This window comes from Haliaeetus albicilla, chromosome 12 (assembly GCF_947461875.1).
Source record: "Haliaeetus albicilla chromosome 12, bHalAlb1.1, whole genome shotgun sequence".
Lineage (NCBI taxonomy): Eukaryota > Metazoa > Chordata > Aves > Accipitriformes > Accipitridae > Haliaeetus > Haliaeetus albicilla.
In genome coordinates, this window is record NC_091494.1 from 26,316,909 (window position 1) to 26,340,838 (window position 23,930).

The window sequence follows — 23,930 nt, forward strand, 5'->3', positions numbered from 1 at the left end:
CAAGTATTTCCTACAGCTGTTGGCTATCTTCCACTAAAGTTTAGTGAGTTTAGCTCATAGCTGCAAGGATATAAAAAGCAAACTCCTTCACACTAATCTAGGATACAGAATTCTGTTTCTTGAAATCCCCCAGCTGCACATCTGGCATAAAATAACACCTGTTGACGTGAACTTATTTCATCTGCTCTAAGTGCTGCTTGTCTTAATTCAGTTTCTAGAAATGCAGTTTCTGTTATGAACAACAGTCTCCCCTATGCTATGGGAGAGGGCAGGCTCAGGGCTTTACCATTATGGCAATTCTTGATCATGCTGCAAAAGGGAAAAGCTGTTGTGGAAGAAGGAGAAACAAGACTGTAAGAAGAGAATGAAACAGAGCCTCGAGACAGAGAACAGACTCAGCCAAAGGAAGGTAACTGATTTCATCAGAGCCAAAGCACGTTCCCCTAAGGGGATGTACTTGTCTGTGAAGAGATGTCCGACTAGCACAAGGAATGGGGAAGGCTGGAGGGACTTCTGAAATTTAATAGCTTCTGTTTTATAAGAAAAAGCTTACAAGAACTTTATAAGCAAGTTTAAAAAAAATCCAGGACACCAGTTCAGACATAGCACCACCTGCTATTGTATATATCTTCTATTAAAAAAACCCAACACAACGTTAATAGAAATTTCACCTGTCAATATCCCAGTTAATTCAGTTTGACATCAACTGTAAACTAAATTCAAAGTAGGTAAAAAAATCATTAACATTTCCTAAAGAATGTTGGAGGAGGTGGAAAAGATGTCTCAAATGCAGATGAAGAACTTTGTTCAGTTTTCTGGTGTACAGAGTTGCTCATCTGCAGTTTCAAGAGAAGAGTTCTGTCCCACTATACCCACGTCATGGGGAAGACTTCTGCAAAGCTTCTAGAGTCAGAGTGCAAAAAGCCAGCAACATTTCAATGGAATGACAGTACTGAAAACCTTGGGGTGTTTCAGTCAAGGAAGTTGTTCACAAGTATAAGGAAGGGTTACTGCTCCTCACTGGCACATTCCAATTCTGTATCTCCATCTTCAACTTCTGTAACAGCAACCTCGGTTGTGGTAATTTGAGTGTCTTCAATAAGGTCAGTGGGATCCTGAGTAACTGGGGTATTAAACTCCTCTTCCAAGTAATTAGTGGAGAGCTCTGTTGAAAAAAAAAAAAAAAAGAAAACCAAAAAAACAACCCACAATTTCCTACCATGAGAAAACACTGTTGCTGTGTTTAACTGCGGTTTCTATCACCAGAATCACAGTCTGCAGGAAAGCCAACTCCAGAGATGACTGGGAAGTTGAGTTTCATTTCATCCAAGCCAAAGCTATCACAACTTTACGTGACAACTAGGGAGAGTAGTTCTGACTTAGCTTTGGAGGAGTCTAACTAAAGGAACACAGTTTAAAATTGAGAGTTACACATTTTGCTACTTACTAGAAAAGCAATCACTACCATTTCCTTTAAACTGACTCAGCAGCTCAGTTGTATAAGCTTCTCAGCCTACCGACCTTGACATTAACACTTAAGTTACAGAGTTAATTACCGTTGTGTTGCAACTGGCTGTTACGCTGCATCTTTGCTTGCCTACGTTCCAAGGCCAACTGCCTGTTCTTCTTGATTCGCTGCTGTTGCTCTTCCGTGAGAGTTGTACCAGACAGAGAATTGAGTTCTTCTGCGTTTCCAGAGCCAGAACGTATATCTTCAGTGGCTGTATCCAGTCCATTGCTTTCCCCTCCACCATCTGGTTAAAGATGAGGGGGTTGGGAGGGGGAAGAGGGGCAGAAATCAACACTTTGAACCCAGAGAGATCTACTGCTAAGTATCTGTCATTTTAAAAGCATTTCTATGACAGCTGAAGATCATTCCGTAATTCAGTTTTAATGGGCAATTTTCTGCCTAGATCCACATAGCTGATACTCAAAGTATACAACAAATGCTTATCGGAGATCCCAAATGCACAATAATAAATGCCTGAATTTAGAGAAGCATACCTCTGTCTACTATGTTAGCAATCATGAGCTGTGCTTGAAGGTTAAAAACAGACAGTAAATTCAGGCAATCCTTACAGAACAGCCAGATCATTTTCTTCCCACCCCTACCAATATGACACCATCCTTTGGTAAGTGGCAGGACTAGTTATGGGAATCAGAGGTTCGAACATAGACACTGAATAGTCAGTTTTGAATTCAGTGTGCTACTGTTATGGAATATTTACTCATTTGCCAACTTTAAAACATGCAAAATAGACGTAGTCTAACTCTGTTAGACAAACTTCATCCCCCAACAGAGAAGCAAAGCACTCTTTCAAGAGTGCCTAAGGCCAAGTATGCTTGTGCCTCTGCGGCACTTTAAGCCTGTAAATAGAGAAGTTAGCCAACAACAAGGTTTTGGTTTTTAATGCAATACTCTAGCTTGAGTTTTTATTTCAAAACGGCAAGATACCTACTCAAGTTTTTCAACTGAAGACTGACCAGTTGTAACAGTACACTCGCCAACATCGTTCAAGAACAGATCAGCACCACCTTTAAATACAAATGTATGGAACCATCGCACAGAAAAATCTGATAACTCTACAGACACTGTCGGCAGGAACCATTTGCTTTTCTGTTTGTGGCTGCTTATGGTTGCATTCCATTTCTAGCAAATGCAGCCAACAGTCAAGACAGCCACACATCACTAACTGCCCAAAGGTTATCCCCACAGGTGAGGCAAGGTTTTACCACTGGTTAACTCATCCACCAGAACACCTTTCCCAAGCACTGGCTTGGGGGGAGGCTGAGATTCACATGAAGACACACCGGGCAATGGGTAGGTAATTGTTTCAAGAGACCCACAGTGAAAGCGTGAACACCTGCAACGGACCTTAGGAACGACTATGAAATCGTCTCATTTCTGCTAATAAAGTTTCTTTCAAACTATGAGCTGAACTCTACTCCCTCTTTTTATTAAAAAAAAAAAGTTCATTTCTAGTCTATCTAAAAACATCATCTGATTGGAAGAGACTCTTGAATTATCTACTTGTTAAGTGACTGGATTTTGATATTGGAAGAACAAATACTCAATAGTAGCTATATGCCAAGACTGACAGACATAATAGTGCCCACAAGCATTAATAAATACTTTCCCTATAAAGGACACCACACCCTGACTGTACTGTAACAGCTTGTAGTATAAACACTATAATGAGTCTCTGATTTCTGCATTAATAAGATCCAAGAGCTCTTCAGACTGCACCTCATAAGAGTACAATACAAACCAGTATGTTCATTTAGTAATTGCAGTTTTGGGGGTTTTTTTGAAGAATATTTCTAACAATGCTGGTAATAATACCCATTAATAATACCATGCACTTTTTTTTATATATATGTAGCATTTTAGTCCCAGTACCAGTTCTGTTTTGTAATTGTAAGTCTCACAGAAGCTTGGTTTTAAAATAGAGGACCACTCAACAATTTCTTCTACATTTGAAAAACATACCATGATCATTAATTTCTGGTCAGTAGGAGGGGACATAAAGTAATTTTAAGCACTGAACTACTGAACAAACAGCATAATGAGCATACCTTCATTACTTGCGAAGTCTTCATGTAAAATAGGAAGATCAAGTCTAATCCGCTTTAGGCAGGTCTGCAAGTGAGAGATTAAAATACTGATATTTCATCTGTAACAAAATCTTTTGTACAACACTGCTATGCTTTTAATACTACTCTCAATTTCTCTTTACACTTAATTACTCTGAAATAAATACTCCTTTCACTACACGTCTGTTTGACCAACAACTTGTAATGCTGTGGATCGTTTTGCTAGTCATTCGTCTATCACCTAGCCAGATGAAGCAGCATTCTTCATAAGTCTTCTTTGCAGGTTGAAACGTTAAAAAACAAACCCACCCCCAAAAATCAACCAGTGCCAGCACTCTAAAGCAAATTACTTTGGTTAAAGATGTGCTGAAATCAAAGCCAATTCTCTGAAGTAGTAATTCAAATAAAGAAAGGTTAAATGTAACCTTAAATACTGGAAAGAGCTATTTTTAAAAAGAGAGAAATTAATTTAAATAACATTATACTCCTTAGCAGTATCCACAAATTAAGTCTTATTTTGTTGCATAATTGCTCTCCTAAACCTACCTCTTGGACTATTCAGTACTGCATAAAGAGAAACCGACAGGAACAACACATACCTGAACTTCCTTTTTGTTTCCCAAACACTCTACTCTGTCAATAAAATCCTCAAACTGCAATTTTGGAAATAGTCTATGAGCCCAGTGTTCCATATGTCGTATGAGTGTCTTCAGGTCCTCTGCCTAGGGCATAAACCAAGACATCCAGCTAGTAAAAGCTGACTGAGTAGACTGCAGAGGGAAAAAGGACAGTAACATTTCTGAAAACATTAAGCATCTGCAGCTTGAAAGTCTCTTGAAAATTTAATATGAATGTGTGGGTAACCTTTCCTCCCACAATCAAGTCTGTAAGTGCAATTGCAAGCTATGAGAAGAATAGCCATCCGAGTTCAGGAAGAGCATTTGCATATACTGTAAAACATCCAATGGGCTTCTGTGAAGTTGCCCTGAAGCCACCTAGGTCTGAACGCAGACTGAAAAAGAAAAAAAAAATCCAAAGGGGCACAGCTGGTTTTTATTTTGATGTTTAGAACACACAGAAAAATTTACATCTAAAGAACCTTATCTAGTGAAGATTTTTTCTCAGCTCAGTAGTACTGCCTAGTTTCTTTATGGCCCCAATTGTAAATAGGAAATTTATACCATGAATGTTCTCTTAAACCAGAGACGCACAGGTGTCTTTGCAAATGTGCCAATAGTCTAATGATATTTAAAGAAAAATAAGCTTTGTATGTTTAAGTGTATCCAAAACAATGAGACAGTTTGGGGTAGAGGTGTCACAACTGCCAGAATATTTTCACTAACAGAGGAAACTGATCATGAAATGAGATGGTGAAGGCATTCCAGACGCAGTAGGCAGTCTTACTAGCCTGCTCCAATTTCTAAAACCTCTTTCTATGGACGATACAAAAAGAGTCACAGACATGATATTGTAGTTTTGGAGTAGAGGAAAATAGTTTTAAATTCAAAACAGGGATTTTGTTAAAACATTCATGTTTGTTTTTTTAAATTTATGACTACAAACCCCTTCAGGCTACGTTCAAATACTGCTAGAAAGCTGGCTAACCAGAGCGCATATCAGGTAGGCAGCAATCTATCAAATCTAGATTAACCTCCCAGGAAACAAAACAAAAGCTCACTATGTCTTACCTCATGCCCTTTACCCTTGAACTTTACGTTATCAAACATGTGTCTTAGTGCCGGAAGTCCTCTTTCTGAAACTAACCTGGTAATAGGAAATGGGTGAAGTTATTTGAAACCCATACTTTCTTCTTCTAATTAATAAAAACAACTACCTCACCACTCCCACCCCCCAAAAAGGAAACACCAGCACACAAACAAAAAAAACTCACATTCCTTTAAATAGCCTAAAGCTACAGAGCTCTATTTGAAAGATGTACAGACTTAAAAGTCATTAAGAAAATGCACAAAATAAGATAAAGACTGCTGCAAGTCCCAAGACTTTTTTTTTTTTTTTTAATTCACCATACACGTATTCCTAGTCCAAAGAGCTTTTTGCTTTTGATCACATGGAAAGAAAACTGAATGGTCAGTTCTAGTATCTATATTGGCCAAGTAAAACTAGTTAGATGCGTGACCAGAGCATCCACCTGTGGTATCAATGACTAACTTCATCAGTGTATTTAAAATGGAAGAAACTGAAAACTCACATTCTTTCCATTGCTTATAAAGAACTTACACCAGCTTTAGCGATAACAGAAAAGAAAATATTAAAATCCTTTATACAGAGTTTATCCAGTTTGTACAAAAGTCAGGTGTAAGGGTACTTTAGGTAGTGCCTTACAGTCACCATTGTATTGAGGTTTTATTTTGAAGCAGACTTTAATTACAGAAAGAAATGTACGGTACTATGTCTGAAGCAAAATAAAGAAGATCTAGCTGGAAGAGTCCTATGTATAAATAATAAATATCTCTTCACAAAATATTAGTCATGTTCTAAGTTCCAAGGAGACTTCAAGAAAGTTAAACTAATAATACCATTATACAGGTAAGGCAAGGAATAGAAAGGTTGCAATACAGCATGCAAGAGGCACTTTCAGCTCCAAAACTCTTGATCTTTAACTTGGCTATGACCAAGCAGGGATCACAGTAACCTTAATCACTCTCCCACAGCCATATACCAAATTCATCACAAAAAGAAATATTCTGTAAAAAGTTACCTCTGGGCATCTAGTTTAGGCATTGGTCTTTTAACTGCTTTCCGTGTAGTTACAGCAGAATCCTTTGTTTGTGACTGCTGGTTTCCATCTAGTTCCAGTAAAGAAAATAACGTATTTTAAGCATGTAATGCAACTGACATGAACTAGAATTTGGTCATATAAATTTTAACTTTCTACCCTATCAAAAAGGCAGCATCACAAGTATTCCATTGCAGGTATAGTACTCCAAACAAATGTCTGCATATTTTACCTTGCTTTTCCCACAAGAGAGATTGGAAATAAATCCATCTCTTCAAAATATACTGAGGAACCAACTTTTTTAGCAAAGTAGGCTCCTTGAAAGGGAAATTTCCTAATTTTAGAACTTTTATATTGTATTTCTGATGAGAAACGTATGGAGAGTAGATGATGTTCTAAGAGTTAAGAAACTCAAATTATCAATAAACATAACTTGATAGGTGTGTCCCAAAACTTCCACTTATAGATCTGAAAGACAGACCTAAACCACCAGCACTGCCTTCAAAAAATAGAGAAAGAGGCAATGTGTGACCACAATCAATGTGTCTTTCAAGAACTAAATTCCATACACTTTTTGATTAGGGCCAGTATATATTATTTGACTGCAACAGACAAGGCACCACTGCCCATCTCATCTCAGAGCTAGCAATTAGTTATCATACTGATTTCTTGGTTTACTTTTTGTTACTTTCAACACCAGGAATTCAGAAGTTCTCCTTTTCATATAGCAAGGAATTAAATCTACTGAAAATCCTGTTTTCTAGTGAACAGACAGAGCAGGGATCAATGAAAACATATGTTTAACACTATAGGCAAATGAGTAGAAGTAAATAATAGTTAAAATAAAATTTTTATACTTTCTATTAGCTTGTTCAGTATACAGTAAGATCTTTTCAAATACAAATAATTAAGTTTTACTGTCCTGAAGTGTCTTGGATTTTTCCTAGGTCATATACTCTACAAAATCTATGAACATCTCCCTGGAATACTACATTCAACACTCTTACCACTTCTGAAATCCAAGTCATAAAGGGTAACTATAGATCACCGCTGTATGATTATCTTTACCAACATTTTGTCAGAAAAGCTTGAATTTTATAAAGACTCACTTGTATGCATATTTTCACAGAATCTAAATAAACTTTTCCCACAAGCCTGGAAGCGTAGAATCGATAACAATTTAAATTTACAAACTGCTTTCTTAACTATACAAGACTATTTTTATGCTAAACTCAAGATAGTGAAGTACAACACCAGTAATACTGATTTCACAGCATTTCATTGTCTATACTGCAAAATGGGATCTTTAGGGGTCACAGGTGTTCACCTCCATTAGCTTGAGCCCATTCAACATCATCTCTTCCTGGAGAGGCAGGAGGTGGAAGAGGTGGGAACATTTCATCTTCTGTATTCTCATAATCAGGAAGATCAAACAAGTTGTTCTCTAAAGGATCTATCATGGCCACAGATAAGTTTTTTTCCCTCCTGCAGGAAATAACAAAAGCATTTAAAGAGAAGCAGAGAGAAGAAAAGGCTGCCACAGAAGCAGATAAACATCAGTTATATACAGCATGTCTACAGCTTTTCCAGAAAAAGATTTGCCAAGCCCAAAAATTAGCATTGTACAAATTAAGTAGCAGATACTACACAGAGAGATGACACAATCCAGCATCACCAGGCCCAGTAAAAAAAGGGCTTGTCATGTTTCAACTCACCGGTTACCTGGGAGTGGCAGGCACGGGTCACAGGAATAAAACAAAAGAGATGGATTTCTAACCAAAGCACTTACCAAGCCAGCTGTTTGCCACTCACGTCCTTGATCATCAAAGACTACGGGGAGGTGGGGTGAGAATTCCTCTGATTTACAGCTTACCCACTTAGAAACGCAGTCTGGAGGAGGATTCCTCTTTTCTGGCTCTTCAAATTAATCTAATTCCAGAGCACATCAGCTCAACCGTGTTTAGGATGACCCGCTCTCACCACGGCTGCGTTCCTAAGGCTTCAGGAACAGCTCTTTTTTAAAGGAAAGTTGTTTCTCAGACGGCTTTAGTAATGAGAGAAGACCCCAAGCAGCTCCGTCTACACTGACCTTCGGAAGTGAGCTCCCTACCTGCGGGCTGCGAAACTCTCACGGAGGCTGAGGGAGTCGAAAGAGGACAGTGAAGGAGCTCGCCAGGATCTCCAGGGCCAGACCTCCACAGCTACAACCTGCCAGGCGCCACGGAGGCCCCGCTCCCCTCACACCGGCAGAGCAGCCCCGGAGGCGTGCTGGCACCGAGGGGGGAAGCTCTCCCCCTCCCGCCGGCAGGAAGCGGGGCGAAGAGGGCTTCTCGCCCGCCTTCTCAGGGGAAGACAGGTCCGCGCCGCCTCCCGCGCACACCTGAGGGAGGGAACGGCGCTCCCAGCCCCCCGCGCCGCCTCCGCTTCCTGCCCCCGCGAGCGGCGGGGCCGGGCGGGCCGCGCGCCGGGGAAGCGCCGCGAGAACCCCAGGTCTCGCGAGCTCCCGGGCGGGTCGGCTAAGGAGAGCGGTCAGCAGGCGGCGGTTACGTGCCAGGGCGCATGCGCGGCAGACCGGCGGAGGCGCTTTTGGCGCCAAAACCCAAGGGGCGGGGCTGCGCGGCGCTCCTGAGGCGTTTGCTAGAGCTGGAGCCGTCGGTTCCTTCGCCGCCCTTCGAGTGAGCTTTAGTGTCGCCTCTTCAGGCAAAAGTTGCTGGGGATGAGAGTTTTATTCGAAGTATTTAAGGTTGCTAGGCCCCACGGTGAATCGGCCCCACGGTGAATCAGCCCCAGGAATGGGATTCAAAATAGTGTATGTTGAGCCCTTTCTTACCTTCCTGCCTCTGAGGAAAGGACTTGCAGGACAGGTAGCGATCCCAAGCTTTTCTCCATCCAGATGCCAGCTAGAGCCTTCTGGCAATTTAAAACTAAACAGTTTGCAATTGTCCAGGCTGTAATAAATACACCAAGCCCTCTGAGATTTGGCAGCTGAGTGCATAAAATGCCATTTAAGGACTTGGACTGCAGGCTGCAGAAACAATAGGAGAGAGGCTCCAGGCTACCGTCTCCAGTGCTGTTGTATCTGAAAAATTCTGTTTTCGTATTTCTACAGGTCAGCCCATAGAAGTGTGTCTGACTTAAATTACAGGCTCTTCATTTAAGCAAAATGAGAGAAATTAATGTCAAATACTAATGATTAAAGAAATTGGCTTTCCCTTATTTCCCTATAAATTCGTATTTTACATATCATGTTTCTGGTAATGTAATGTATTCCTTCTAATATGACAAAATCAATTGCAGTTACTTTCCAGTTAAAAAACATAAATGTACTATCCTTTAGTCAAAATTACTTTAACAGTTGATGTTTAAAATGCGTATTCCCAAATGCAGCATCATCTTTTCTAGTCAAGAATACATTAAATACAGGGAGAACACATTAATGGATTTGTTAGCACTGAATCCATTTATCTTTTTAGATATGGCCAGTTTCTTCAATTGACTGAGGCACATGAAGTATGAAAATAAACACAAAGATATACTAATAATTATAGATCAAGTGCTGTTCATTTCCAGCTCAAAACACTGTAAAGATTTGTGTCATATAAAATTACTGAAAATCAAATGTCTGTATGATGACCTCTTTGCATTGAAAATAATAGTCACTCTTTATGTTAAAAAATCTTTACAAATAGATGAATTGGGTTTGGGGTATAGCTTAGATATCTGGTTCGTAACTATTAGCATGATGGATCATTTCATGTAAATGTTTTCCTTAATACTTAATGTGGGGCTTTTTTTGTATGTGAAGTAATTGGATTTTAAATACTTAGCTAATGTCAACTGAACTTATTAGAGACTCAAGATTTCAAAAGTCCCTTAAGTCCCTGCAGATTTTCTGCAAAATCAACTGGTAAGTGAAAAGAAATAGCATAGTAGGGTTCTCTGAGAGCAAAGGCAGGGAGAAGGTAGGATTAATTTATGTAAAATACGTCTCTATATGCCCAGGTCAACCGGTCTGCATAAGCAGAGCTCTGTCCTGTAGTAAGTGTTTTGTCTTTGCCAGAACAGGTAGATAACAGATATGAAAAAAAGTGCTGGAAAGGTATAAAAAATACTATACAAAGGTTAAAGCAGAAGATCACTTACAATCTCTGCAGAGGAGTACAGTGTTATAAAACCTACTACATTTATGCAACTTTGATTAATCAATATTTTTGAAGAGCGCTTAATTAGAGACTGGACTTGATGACCTAGGTGGTTCTTTCCAGTCCTATGTTCCTAATTAAATGAAAAGCATATGCTGGCAGGCATTGATTATTGTTTTTTCCTCAGGAAATGAATAACCAGCCACATGCTGATAAAATAATAAGTCAGGAAAAAAAAACCCATAGCTTGCCTCTATTCTAGAAAAGACTTCTGGTTTCTAGTTTAAGTGAAATGGAAATATTACTTGTTTGTTTCTGTATTGAATAGTGTCATTTCACTAGAAAAACTGCAGAAAATTAGCACCTTATTTTATATTTCAGTCTCGCTTTCTGTTTTATATTACACATAATATATGGCAAAGGAAACCTGTAAAATGGATAATTGGCTGCTTCTACATTTGAAGGGTTTTGCTCCTATGGGAGTAGTACTTGTTCTGCAAAAACCCTCTAAGTATTATGTTGGCAAAGCTGTTCATGCAATAAACCCTAGGCAAAACTGGTACCATTATAGCTGTGTTAGTGGGAGACCATATCGTATGGACTGAGCAAACTTCAGCTATTTGTAATTTATTCCTTGCTTATCTAATCTAAGTTTTAAATTATACAGTAATCTTAAACATTAATTTCTAAGCTTTTAGTATATTACTAAACATTTAAGATTGTGTTCTGATCCACAGTGTCCTTTTCAATCCCCACTTCTTGAGGAAAACAAGATGTGCAAGACCCATCGTGATGTCTGGCTGTTTGAAAGTCAGTCTGTCTGTCAGCCCCTTCTAATAATTTTTGATCCTGTTGGCCAATGTCAATCAAATTTGAATCAGACTTCTTAAATTCTATTGCTTATGGGACTAATTATTTCCTTAAATTGCTTTGTTAATCACTAAATAGATTAAGAAGTATTAAATCTTACAAATAAAAGTTTGCATGCATATGTTTTGGCAGTAAAATATGCAGCTTTATGTGGCAATCAAGTTTTAAAAGCTCGGTTAATTTAGTGATACAATTAATTTGTATGGTAATCATGTTTTCCTTTTCATGCAAGAAACGAGACAAAATTCAGGTTTCCATGAGGAAAAAAAGTGGTAATGAAGACAAGCTTCTTTGTTGCATTTCTGTTTACAGAGACATACTTTAGTCCTATTTTTCTAAGGAGGACTGGAATCAATAAATCAGAAAGTGTCCCTGCTCAGAAGTCTTTCATAGAAATTACACTACCTTCTATTTTTTCTTCCATCTTTTGCTCTGTGATCCACCTTCAGAAACACCTGTTCGTAAAGCAAAATGCAGTTCCTTCCACAGAGAATATTCAAATTCCCAAAACATGTGTTTTGTTTTGGCTGGGGAAACATGCTTAATTTTTAGTTGCAAATGCACAGAAGTTAAACCTATTTGTCTTACAGAAGTTCAATCTACAACAATCTTGAAACATTTTAAATGTGGTATATAATCATATAAAAGAAAACTGGTCATTCAGTACGCCTATATATATCAGTGTGACAACCATTATAAAAAATCAACAACAACAAAACAAATAAGGTGTCTTATGAGGCTTCAAGCAAAGCCCAGGGGTCACCCAGCTCTTGGGTCCCTCTAAGGTTCCAGGGCTATGATAATGCCTGAGGAACTTGGCAGTGACAGCAGCAGTTACACAGAAATTGTTTCCTGTGACAGCATCAATCCATACGCCCCTGACTTTATTTCTATATTCAGTCAATTCAAAATATCTTTGATTTTGTGCTATAGGTCAAAGGAACTTCAAAAGAGATGAGTGAATTCAGTAATTTTTCAGATTCCACAGTGCTATGTTTGCAGTGCAAGTATAAAGTGCTCCAGAGGAGGGAGCTATCTCTTAATAGCTGGAATTGGACAGAGGGAGCTTGTCTTTGAACGGCAAAGCTGTGAAAATAATAAACTTTTCTATTTTAGAAATGGATAAGATGTTAGGAATGATACAGCATTTTCGCATAATATATAGGGAAGTTTGTTCATAATCTCAGTTTCTATAAAAGCATTAATGACTACTTTGATTAAAAATACTATTTTACTTTTGCAAACCACAAAAAATTAGATCCACACTTCTTTATTGCTGTTTCAAAAATTCTGCAAACCAAGCCTCTGTTTTCAGTAGATATGTCCAGTCATTCATCTGTTTGTGTAGGCTTTTTTTCTGACAGAGAAAAACAATGTTACAAGGAGAAAAATAATTCAAACTCTATATGAAAATTCACAATTCACAACTAAAATTCTTCTTTGTTCAGTCCAAATATTTAAAAGAAAATAAAAACTGCTTGCAATAATCTTCTCAGAGAAAAAGAGGCCATACTTTGTGACATAGTAGAATAACTATAGTTGCATAACTCGTGGGCAATTACGGCATAGTGCAACTGCAATTATACGGGGCATATATAGCAATTGTGCATTCAATACCTGTCTAATATTCACATGTTCTCTGCAAAGGAGTTCAGTGTTTCAGACAAAGGAGTCCTTGTGTTTCTGCATGCACAGTTGTGTAAAGAGAAGAACAACCTCAGCTGCAACTGAATGTCTTCTTCGGAAGAAAAAATCTGATTTTAGCATAGAAAGACTTGATACTTCGTGAGTTACTGTAAATGCTAGTCACTGAATTTTACTATAGCATCTTAATCCTGTGGCAAAAAAAAAGAAAGGAAAATAATTAAAAATTCTCAAATAACTATATAAATCTTGATTTCTTGTATTTTAATTTGTGGCTGAGTCAACTCATTGGAGTATAAAACCTGTCCACAGTTGTAAAGGAGCTACTAATTTGACTGATGTATTCATAGGTCTTCATTGTGTATGAAAAAGACCATATTGCTTCAAAAGTTAGGGAATCTCAGCAAAAAAATGTGGTTTATGGAATGAGTGATAAAGAGCACGTGACTGAGAACTGCTTCACAAGATGGAGGTCACTCCTTTGCACTGAAAGCGTATGCGCAGTGTTTGTTACAGGCACTGAATGCAGCAGGAGCTTGTGAACAGTTCCCACTCCTTGCCTACAGACACGAGCACAGTTCTGAAGCTGCCACTGGAGCAGCTGCCTAGCAAGGAAGAAAGGCATTTCTAGGCATTGATCTTTTTCTGCTCTCAGGCAAAAGACATAAAGCACAGAAATATAATACCAGTTATAGAGGTCAGTGCTGGAGCTGCCAAAGAAACTGATTTTTCACTCTTCTACCCAGTACCAAGCCATTAACCACCACCTTAGCACCAAGTCATTTGGTACTACTTCAGTTTTTGGCTCACATGTGTCTGTGAGAGATTTCATTTACTACTTCAGCAAATTTATGGGTAACTGTAGAGTCTTTTCTTCCAGGTGTGTCACATTTGTTGACAGATAGAGCACTGTACAGTACAAAAACTTACAGTAGCAGTGGAAAGAATTTCTTGGCTGTGTCAGAAAGCAGAAGAAATCTGCAAGCCCTTCTTAATGCATAACTTCTCAGGGTACAGGCCTTAAAAGAGTTTTCATCTTACTTCTGCTGGATTCCAACAATGAGAAATTAATCTTCTAAAGCAGCACAAACTTTACCAAAATTCTTCACAGGTCTCAGAAGTAGAGGCAGGATTGTAATGTCGGTCTGTTCAGAAAAGTCAAATACATGTAACTCCTTTTATCCCCTGAATCTTACCATATGGTTAGCATAGGAATGTCATAATTTTAATCACGTGCACACATGTACTATCCAGATAGGCTTCGTTGATCGAAATAGGGCCATTGGTGGTACTCTAATATTCCACCACCCCCACCCCCCCTGAAGATCTACAACAAAGTAACAGGAATCTTTACATTTAAATTCTACCTCTTGGAAAGAGAACTGTCATGGAGGAACAGCTGCTACTGACTGAAGAAAAAGCATATATATTACTCTTAAAGCACTTTAGCCTACCCCAGAAGAGACCACCCTTGGACTGGAGCAAGGCCATTCAGTTGTACTTAGCGAAGGGTGACGCGCACTGCTGGCCCCGCTTTGTGTCAGACTGTATGTGTTTCAGGCTGACTGACCAGCGCCGTTTCAGCCGCACAGGGCACACTGGCCCCGGTCCAGCTGAGCTGTTGCTGGGCATCATCGTCCTACCCGTTTGCCACCGCTTCCCCAGTGGGATCCCTCTGCTCCCACTGCTCTTTAATGGCGTGGTCCATGCGTCCTCGAATATTCTGGGGCAGACTTACTTTCTAAAAAATCAGTACTTTATAGATGTGTGGAAGCAAGTTGATGTTAAAGCAAGGCAGTGTTCCATTTAAATCCCAGTGTGGAAGCTTTTTTCAGCAGTAAGGTGGCTTTTGTTCTCTGAAATTTTAACCTCATATGTACATTGGTGTTTTTCTCCCCAGAACTATCCATATGAAAGAGGCACTGTTCTTTCCGTGGCATGGGCTCACAGCCTTGCTCTCTAATAGTGCAGGACTTGCATGTTCAGGACTTCTATGTCTAACCTTAAAACTGTTAAAGAAGCAGTGGGTTCGTAAGGTATGATCCCCATATACAACATTGATTTTTAAATTTATTTTATAAATCATACTTCCTCAGCCGTGCGTTCTTCCTTTTGTATGCCAAAATATGATAGAGAGCTCCCGAAAAATAAAATTTTCTTGGTTATGTTTTTAGGTTCACTAAAGCAATGTAATTACAAAAACCTAAAGAGCCTCAAAGTCACAATGATGTCAGAACTTCATAGAAATGCACACACATAAAACCATCATCACGTTAACATGTGAAGTTTATGTGACCAAATCTGGCCGTTCCTAGTAGCTACAGCAGTGCTTTAACAAAAGCATCTCGGGCATTTCATTTTCATACTCATTTTACTATTTATAATTCACAGTTTTGTAACTTGTAATCTTCACTTTCCATTTTTAATTCAGGCATTTACTTTGGGAAAAATTTAGCAGCCGTTAGTACCCCAGCTGAGGCTTATGTTTTAATTAGAAATACAGTACTTTCCGCATCGGGGTACGTTAATGATTGCGCACGAGGGAGATAAATGAACTGCTCCATAGAACATCGTTGCAACAACGAGCTCGCTTCTTGGAAGCAGCTGTTGTAACTAATCGCGATGAGAAATCTCAAAACCAACCAAAAAACTTTAGGGTAAAGTCATAAACCGTATGACCCGGAGAGAGGCGGCCGCGGGCGGTGGCGGTGGCGGGGCTCCGCGGTACCGGTACCGGTACCGGTACCGTTCGCCTCCGCCCCGCGACGTGCGAACTCCGCAACTGCGGGCAAAGCGCGGTAAGGGCAGGGCTTCGGGACGGCTTCTCGCCCCCTCGGTGCGCATGCGCTGGCCCACCGCGCTTGCGCACCGGGCGGGCCGGGGCGGTGCGCGCAGGCGCAGTCCCAAAGAAGGGCACATTTTGAGCCCGGGCAGTTTTCCCCGCTGGGAGCTGCCGGGAGGGAGCTCGGCGCTGTTCCGCCGGGGGAGGCCGGCGCTGGGCGGGAGGGAGGGGCGGCGGCGCGGCCGGGGTCTGGCGGCGGCGCAGGCACCTGCCTGCTGAGGAGGCTGCCCGCAGCCCGCGGGGGCACCGGCGGCGAGGGGAGCCCCCGACTTTGCTCCGCCGCAGGAAGTCCCCTCGAACCTGGCCGAAGTGGGGCCGGGGCTTCTCCGTCCGTTACCCTCTGCGCCGTCTGGGGGCGAAAATGCCGAAGAAGAAGCCCGGGCCGATTCAGCTCAACCCCGCTCCGGATGGATCCGCCGTCAACGGGACCAGCTCTGCCGAGTGAGTGAAGCCGGTTGGGGGTGGCCGGGGCTGCGGCGGGGCCCCCCGCGCTCTGCGGCGGCCGCCGGCCCGCGTCCCTGAGGTGAGGGGCGCGGCCGCCCCTGCTGCAGCCTTCCCGCCGCCCGGAGCGGTGGGGTGGCCTTCTGCTGACCGGCCCCCGCCGCCGTGCGCCGGGAAAAGCGCCTGTCCGAGGCGGTGAAGTGGCACCCGCCCTGCTTGCTGGGTTAGCGTCTCCTTAAGCCAGCTCGCTTTAAACCGGCACGGCCTGGTTTCCAGAAAAACCAAAATTATTGGTTCCTGGGGGTGCGTGCCCCCTTCGTGGTAGCTGCTGAGAGTGCCCTCAACGGAATCAGTGGATGGTGCCTTCGGCAATAAGCAAACTTCAGTCAGGTATGCGAGGTAGATAAGCTGGGGAAAAAATAGAGGAAAAACTCGTGTAACTCTCTTCTCGTAGTCTATAATGGTATCTGCTGAATTCTTAGATTATATAATTACCTAGTAAGTGCCAAATTATACATTTCTACTAGTGTATTTCATAACTCGGGGGGGGGGGAGAGAAATTATATTGAAAACCACAAATTTGTAGAAAAGGGGTTTTGGTTTTTTTTTCCTTGTTCTTGGCTTTAAGCCAAACTAATGCTAGTTTCAGTAAATCTGTTTTTCAGTAATTAGAACGTCATGCTAGGTACGTCAGTGTGTTTGGAGAAAACGCTTCTGAGTTTTCTTGTGTGTAATACAAACATTACAGAGTATAAATGTGGGGACGGTAGGTTAATCGTGGGTACACTTGCGGGGTTAAAAAAAGACTGAGTGTTAGGTTGTTACATGTTGCTTATGAAGCCTCTGTTGTTGAGCTTATGGATCTGGGAGAGCATGGTGGCTTCAGTTATGCAGATACAGTGCCAGCACCTTAAAGTAATGAACTCTTATAAAAGGTTTTTCTTTGAGGTTAACAGGTCTGTGTTCACCACTTAAGTTTTAGATTAAAGTGATGGGCTGGCTCTTAACTGAGCCTTGAAACAAAGATTTGTCTTGGAAGAACAGATTCCTGTCCCTGTATGGTCAGTTCAGTCTTCTCCTGGATATGTAAACTGACCTCTGAGATGCTTATGTACCACACTGACAGAGGGTATGTGAGGCAGAATTGCAGTGAGACTTTAAAGTGCTCCACATACATCGTTGTTGCCACATTTTCAGACAGGCTCAGATCTCATTTAACCACCCAAGCATCTGGGGGGGGGGGGAGAATTCAGCATCTAGCAGCTCCAGCTGTGACATTTCTAGCAAACTCTTTTGATGATTAACTGAGAGATGAGTCGTTTAAAATCTTTGGCAGGAGTTATTGGTTGTATGTAAGCATTATGATCTGAATATTATGCAGTTTTTATTCTGGATTGATAGGAGAAAGATATTGTTTTTTATATTTGCCTGTATAGCACTTCCCAGTTGATTTTCTTAAAGGTAGTTGGGGATAGGTTGATTTAGTCTTCAGGTGTTCCTATTGCATATTAGTCTTGTTTTATAGAATAAATCTGTTAAACCTATCGCTGATTTTAGTACCTGAGGTTAATCACTAAACATGCAATATATTAAATAATGTATTTCTTCGCTTGAGAAATGCCATTAATTTTAAATTGCTTTTACGTGTCTGATACTCATTTACTTGTTGGAGACTCATGGGAGTGTTGAGTCTTGTTTACACTAATGAACTATCTTGCTTCATTTTCTGTTTTGTATGTTGATTTGTTTGGTATGTGTGTCTCCTAGACTTCTGCTCTTTGTCATATATAAGACCTTACACCCAGCTTTTGCCAGGCTTAGACATATGTCAAGTATTTTTAAAAGAAGTAGCTTAGTGAGAGTAAATACAGCAACCTGTTGTCCTGTAAACAGCCAGAATTAATTAATTGTGGAAATATCCCCATATCCTGCTAATATTAAATCCTCATTGTGAAAGATTTCAAATGGCAAAGAACAGTTGCATCATAATTTGCAAATGTTTTTGGAATTAAACTGAAAATGGTTTTGGTTTCTTGGGGGAGGAGGGGGTTCCTTTATCTGTAAGGTTGTTTCTTTTTTTTCCTCTCCTGCTGTGTGCTTTTTTTCCCCCTTTGGCTGATGCTTGAAAGCAACAGTAGAGGTGTTTGTCAGCCTATATACATTGTCAAATGTTTCAAGTATGCTGTGCACCTGTGGACTACCATATTAACGCTTTCTAAAGCTCTGTTCCTGGTATAATGGAATTTTGGCTATGTGAGTCTCCAGTTACTCATTTCCTTCCACCATATACAAACCTGTCACTTTGCAAATGATCTTGGATGCTTCCCTGTTCTTTTTCAGAGAAGAGAACCTCTCAAGAGAAAGAATGTAAAGAGCTCAAATTACTTAGCTAAGTAAAATGAAGATTCAGAGCGAGGTGATATGATTGCTGTCTGTAAATGCATGAAGGACCTAAACATCCAGAAGGAAGGAAGTTATTTAGGCCCAAAGGCAATTTTGGCACAAAATTAAATGGGTATATATTAGCCATCAGTAGTTGTACGTTGGAATTAGGGAACTTTCCAGCTGTCAGAGGTGGAAGGTTCTGTAACATATTCTCATGGGTATTTGACCCCCAGAATCTCTTGCTAGTTTGGCACAAAATTAAATGGATATATATTGGCCATCAGTAGTTGTACGTTGGAATTCGGAAACTTTCCAGCTGTCAGAGGTGGAAGGTTCCGTAACGTATTCTCATGGGTATTTGACCCCCAGAATCTCTTGCTAGTTTTAAAATAGTGAAGCTTAATACTTTCAGGAATGACTACATATGATACTTTGACTTCCTGGCAGAAAGGAAGGGGAAAAGGAGGAAATAAAAGAAGGGGCTGTTTGCAGGATGTCCTGCTTTCCATTTGTGTCTCATCCTCTGTCTCCATCCTTGTTTGGTGATGGGAACTCATTGAGTAGAGTAAGAAAAAGCTTATAGCATGAGGTGTAGGGCTTTAAGAAGTATGCATATGAGGCCTCGTTCTCACTTGCATGACTCTTCTTTTTTTCCTTTTTTTTCCTTTTTTTTTTTCCTTTTCCCTGGCAAGGTAGTATAAAGGAGAGTTAGGGTACTTGCAATTTAAATATATGTATACTGAATATTTTAATGAAAATTTTACAATGTTTTTGTTATTTATAGCAATTACTTTAATTATTTGTACAGGATGTTGTGGTTCTTTCTAGGGCCTTCCAAATCCCTAGCTACCCTGCTGGACAGCAGAGACAACTTAATAAAACATTTTCCTATGCTGTGAGCTTCACTTCTGTTTTTGACACTTCCTGCTGAGAAGTAGTTGCACAGAAAGAGTTGAACCCATGCTACTGTTCTTGAGCTCAGTGTTGCTGCAGATCATCAGAATGAAACCAAGATGACATTGGCCAGCTGCAAGTTTAATTTCATTCTGGTACTTTTGGAGCTGCACAGTTATACCTGTGCAAAGATTTTGCAGAGAAAACGGGGGAAAGAACCAAACAGACAAACCTGAAAAAAAAATGAATAAAAGGAATACTTCTCTTTTGACTGAATGTGCTGGGATAGTTTACTGTCTTAATAGCCAAAAGAAATAAGAACAAAATCTCTACTTTCTGTTCCTTTCAAACTTCTGACTCCCTGTCCCTTTGAATATCTGACAGTTGTTGCTCAATTTCTGTGTTTCTCTAAATCCAAACTAGACCTGGAACATGAAGTAGAAGCTCTGCAAAGAAGCAGGAGGGTAGGTTTCAAGATAATGCCACTTTCTGTATTGCAATAAGGTTTTTGCTCACATGAAAAAGTTACTTCATGTCATCTTTAATTGTATCTTTACAAAAAAGTAAGCAGAGGGAAGGGTCATATTTATAATGAGAAAGTTAATTTGATATAAAATGCCAGTGAAGATAAGGTACAACTAGTTTTTTAGCTTGGTGTAGGTAGTCCACTAAATGCCAGATAAGGGCAGGTATGATGGTATGTACCAACCATGCTGAAACAGAAGTTCCACTGTCTTCTCTCAAACAGGATTTTATATTGAAGTACATATTTTAGGTGTTTGTTTTGTTTTGTGTTTTTCCTGGGTGAAAACATAGCATTAAACACCCACCTAACTATTCTCTCACATGGCAGAACAGAATTAGGGTACCTTATTGTTCCCCAACTTTGGTCTCCACTTTCTTTGACACATTAAGTTTTATAATGGCTCATCACTGAATACCTAAAGAGCAGATGCTATTAATACATTATGGGCATGTCAAATTCTTACTGATTTTTAAGGGCTTTGGCTTCTTAAAGTTGGTATTTAATGAGATCCAAATAGATGCTTGATTCCCCCCCCCCCCCCCCCGTTAATTCAAAACAAATATCCAAACATGATTAAGTCACTTAAAGTGCTTTAGACTGAGATGGCACAAAATGCAGGAGTTCTATAGTTACAGCCTTGTGATACAATTTTTTAGAAAATCAGTACCTTTTTTTTAATTCATCAGAAGCTATTGTCTGTAAGTTAGACTGCATATTGAGTTTTGAAGTGTTCCACTGATCTCAGGAAAGGGCATTAAAATTTATTAGTTAAAATGCCTATGTCCAGAAGTATACATATAGAAAAAAAAACAATTAAACCTGTGCCTTGAGATCCCAAATGATGTTTAATGAGATAGAATGTCTTGGCAAATAATGTAGACTATATTCACAGCCTATTTTAAAAGTGCTTACCTGAAAAAGTTAAATAGTCAATACAACATATTTTGTCATAGAGCACAACAATCCAATAAGCCACCAAATTAGCACTATAATTATTTTTTTTTAGTTCATTTGTCTGTCATGGAAGAGATTACTGCTGCAGTTAAGAATGTGTATTAATGTTTGTCACTGCTTAAGACTTCTAATTATAGAAGAGTCCCTTTGTGATTACTTTTCCTGTACATCAGTTACATTTGGATATCTACAAACTAACTGCTCTAAAGCCTTACTTTTTACCTTGACTGAGTAAAAGACAACTTCCCTGTCTCTGTTATAACTTGAACCTTCCAGAAGTGCCTGGGACTCTGAATATAAAAATGAAAGCAAATTTTTTTGAGTGCCACTGACTTTTTTTTTTGTGTTGTGTAAGCATTCACATTGAAAAGGTGGTTGGGATTGAAATGTCTTTTTTTTTTTAACATCTGTTTAGAGAATTCCAAAAATGTACAGACTGCATAAGTGTTATAGCAACAACTGGTATCTCTCAAATCAAGCCTAAGGTATGATCTCTGCTCTGGGAAGACAGGGCCAAGCAAATCTCAGATGTGACATAGCAAGGTATAATATGAGGTAGAATGAGCAGAGTAAGATGATATTCTTGGCGAGGAGAACTAAGGACAGTATGAAAGAACACTTCAGTTTTGTGTTTAATTGGGTGAATATGTAAAGAAAAATGTAGAACATGGAATTTGCATCTTTAATATGCTGTAAAGAACTAGGTCTTTGAGAGGAATTTCAGAAGGTAGTGTCTGTAGGTCTTTACCACCTTAGTAACTGTATTTCTTTAAAGGACGTGGCCTGAAAGAAAGTCCAAAGACAGCTGTGAGCGAAAACAGGCCATCAGGCATGGTGCTGTTGTTATCGGTGGTGCTTACATCCATGATGACCAGTTCTGGGTTTTCTCTTTTTTAGTCTTAACTGTAGTACATCTGTGCCTTAGAACTGTTCAAATCAGAGTAATTTCGTAGAAATTGATTTTGTCAGTCATCCAATCGTAGGTTAAAAACTGCAGTATTAATTAGTCAGCTTTTTCCTGTTGCTTCTTGCTGTTTATTCTGTTTAAATTGCATTTAAGGTCATGCATTTAAGGAAGCTCCTGAATAGCTGGCATGACCTCTGAGTACAACTGCCTGTATTTGACAGCTAAAGAAGAATTTGGGAATTATGCAAAACTGGTTTGAACTTCAATTTGTATTACAATTTGCAAAATAAATAGTTGCTTTGCTTACTAGCTATGCATCTTGCAATGTTCATGTTTTTCACTATCTTTCTCAAGGGAACTTCACTTTGGGCTTTGTAGGAGTAGAAAGATTGTCTCCTATCATCTGTAGTGTGGGTTTTATTTGTTTTGGTTTGAGTTTTTTGGTCTTTAAGCTTGCATTGTAAAATGGAGTGGCATGAGGGGGGCAGCAGAACCAGTGGGCTGTTGCCCAGTAGGCTTTATTCCAAAAGGATTTGTCATCTGTGGAGTAGATTTTTTTTTTGGTCGGTTTTCTTGGATGTGAGTTTAGATGAAATGGAAGGAAGATTTTCATGGAGGAGTTAATTCTAATGCTTGCTGGTTCACTTCTGCCTTTGGTGGGGGTGTTTGTTTTTAAAACCAAAACGTCTCTGAGGAGGGGCAGCTGCTCTTTGGAATCCCTTTGACTTCAGGGAACTTTGTGTGTGTAGAGTTCTGGAAGATTAGGTCCTGGAATTTAATGACTGATCTGGCTGGATTGCAGTTGCATTGAATGTGTATGTGGAATTACTGCAACCTTGTAAACATTTTTAAGTAAAAAAAAAAAGCAGAAACTTCTTTTTTTTCATCTCCTACTAATGAAGGATTAACCAGGCTTATAAATACATGTGGTATGAGAGAACAAATTTTAGGCAGGCAATAATAAATGCTACATAATTCCAAGAACACTGTGAGCCTTTTGTTATTCACTAAATCTTCCAAATTTAGATTAAACCATATTCATAGCATTCTCTTTAAATGTGTATGAGCCTGTGCATAGTCCTTCATTGGATTAGAAATAGCATTTTAATAATACCTAAGCTAATAAACATGTGATCTGTTGTAACAAAATAGTGGAAAGTAAGAGCCTGCATCGCCTTACTAACTCTTTGTATTATTACTGGATGCATGTACTGAAAAAAAACTTACAGCTAAGTAAGCACACACACCTAGTACAGAAATTAATGAAAGTGGCAAATCAACCTGTGCTGTTCTTACTTGATAGGCAGCTTTTAGTTTACAATTATGGATGTAGGAAAGATTTTAAGATGCTTAACACTGAGGTAACAGTAAATACCAAGTCTGGTTATGTACTTACACTTAAATATAATGACAGTAATGGAGGCATTCTTTAGTTATTATGATGTTGTCTTTGTTCCAAAAGCATAAATCAATTTAGGAGAGTTAAATAAAAACTGGGTGTAAAAATAAATGTTACGTTCCAGTGAGATGAAAGGTAAGGGAAGTGCGGGCTGTAAATATGGATCTAGCTGCTTTTCCTTTTCTGTCCCTTACAGCACCAATTCTGTAGATGGTTGCAAAGGTGTGATTTCACAATTAAGCACGTGCAAGATCCTGTTGCTTCTGAAGAAGTCCTCTCCTTACTGTGCCCTTGTCTTCCTTATGCTTATCTTTTTTTATCAAATCTTACAGTGAGTCAGATGTGGATGCTGATCTGACTGAGAATTTACCCACCAAAGAAGCCCAGATTAGTTTTCAGAGGGCTATCTTCTTGTGCTCACAGCAGCATTGATCTAGTCGCATGGTGAACTTAATCAGGGAAATAATCTGTTTGAAAATTTGCAGTATTTCTTAGTTAATTTTTGAATGGATCTGTTACCTGAATTGGTTATTTAGGAATGAATGGCTAGGGACCGAATGAGGCAGAGTCACCTCCTTTGGCAAGAGCCCAGGCT

The 23,930-nt window shown here is 39.7% G+C and overlaps 2 protein-coding genes and 1 non-coding gene across 8 annotated transcripts in view; 1 reads left to right on the forward strand and 2 right to left on the reverse strand.

Annotated features, from left to right (window-relative positions):
- Positions 1-595: 595 nt before the first annotated feature.
- Positions 596-8,801, reverse strand: TIPIN (TIMELESS interacting protein). Of its 6 annotated transcripts, XM_069798625.1 has the most exons (9): positions 8,442-8,798; positions 8,205-8,344; positions 7,659-7,816; positions 6,314-6,401; positions 5,283-5,358; positions 4,194-4,316; positions 3,577-3,640; positions 1,557-1,754; positions 596-1,165 (listed from the first exon to the last, which is right to left on the reverse strand). In XM_069798625.1, the coding sequence occupies exons 3-9, from the start codon at positions 7,789-7,791 to the stop codon at positions 1,008-1,010; spliced, it is 840 nt and encodes a 279-aa protein (XP_069654726.1). In that variant the 5' UTR covers positions 7,792-7,816; positions 8,205-8,344; positions 8,442-8,798; the 3' UTR covers positions 596-1,007. The 6 variants fall into 6 exon arrangements, with proteins under 6 accessions (XP_069654726.1, XP_009922789.1, XP_009922790.1 ...); XM_009924487.2 differs by lacking the exon at positions 8,205-8,344 and having other exon boundaries at positions 8,421-8,799; XM_009924488.2 differs by lacking the exon at positions 8,205-8,344.
- On the reverse strand, positions 2,547-2,683 carry LOC138688330 (small Cajal body-specific RNA 14). Its single transcript, XR_011327353.1, has one exon. It is a non-coding gene; the product is annotated as a small Cajal body-specific RNA 14 (non-coding RNA).
- Positions 8,802-15,938: 7,137 nt separating the features above from the next.
- MAP2K1 (mitogen-activated protein kinase kinase 1) overlaps positions 15,939-23,930 on the forward strand; it is a 41,223-nt gene continuing 33,231 nt past the window's right edge. The window contains exon 1 of the mRNA XM_069798639.1: positions 15,939-16,270. Within this exon, the coding sequence (XP_069654740.1) occupies positions 16,191-16,270 (80 nt within the window). The 5' untranslated portion in view covers positions 15,939-16,190. The remainder of the gene's footprint in view (positions 16,271-23,930) is intronic.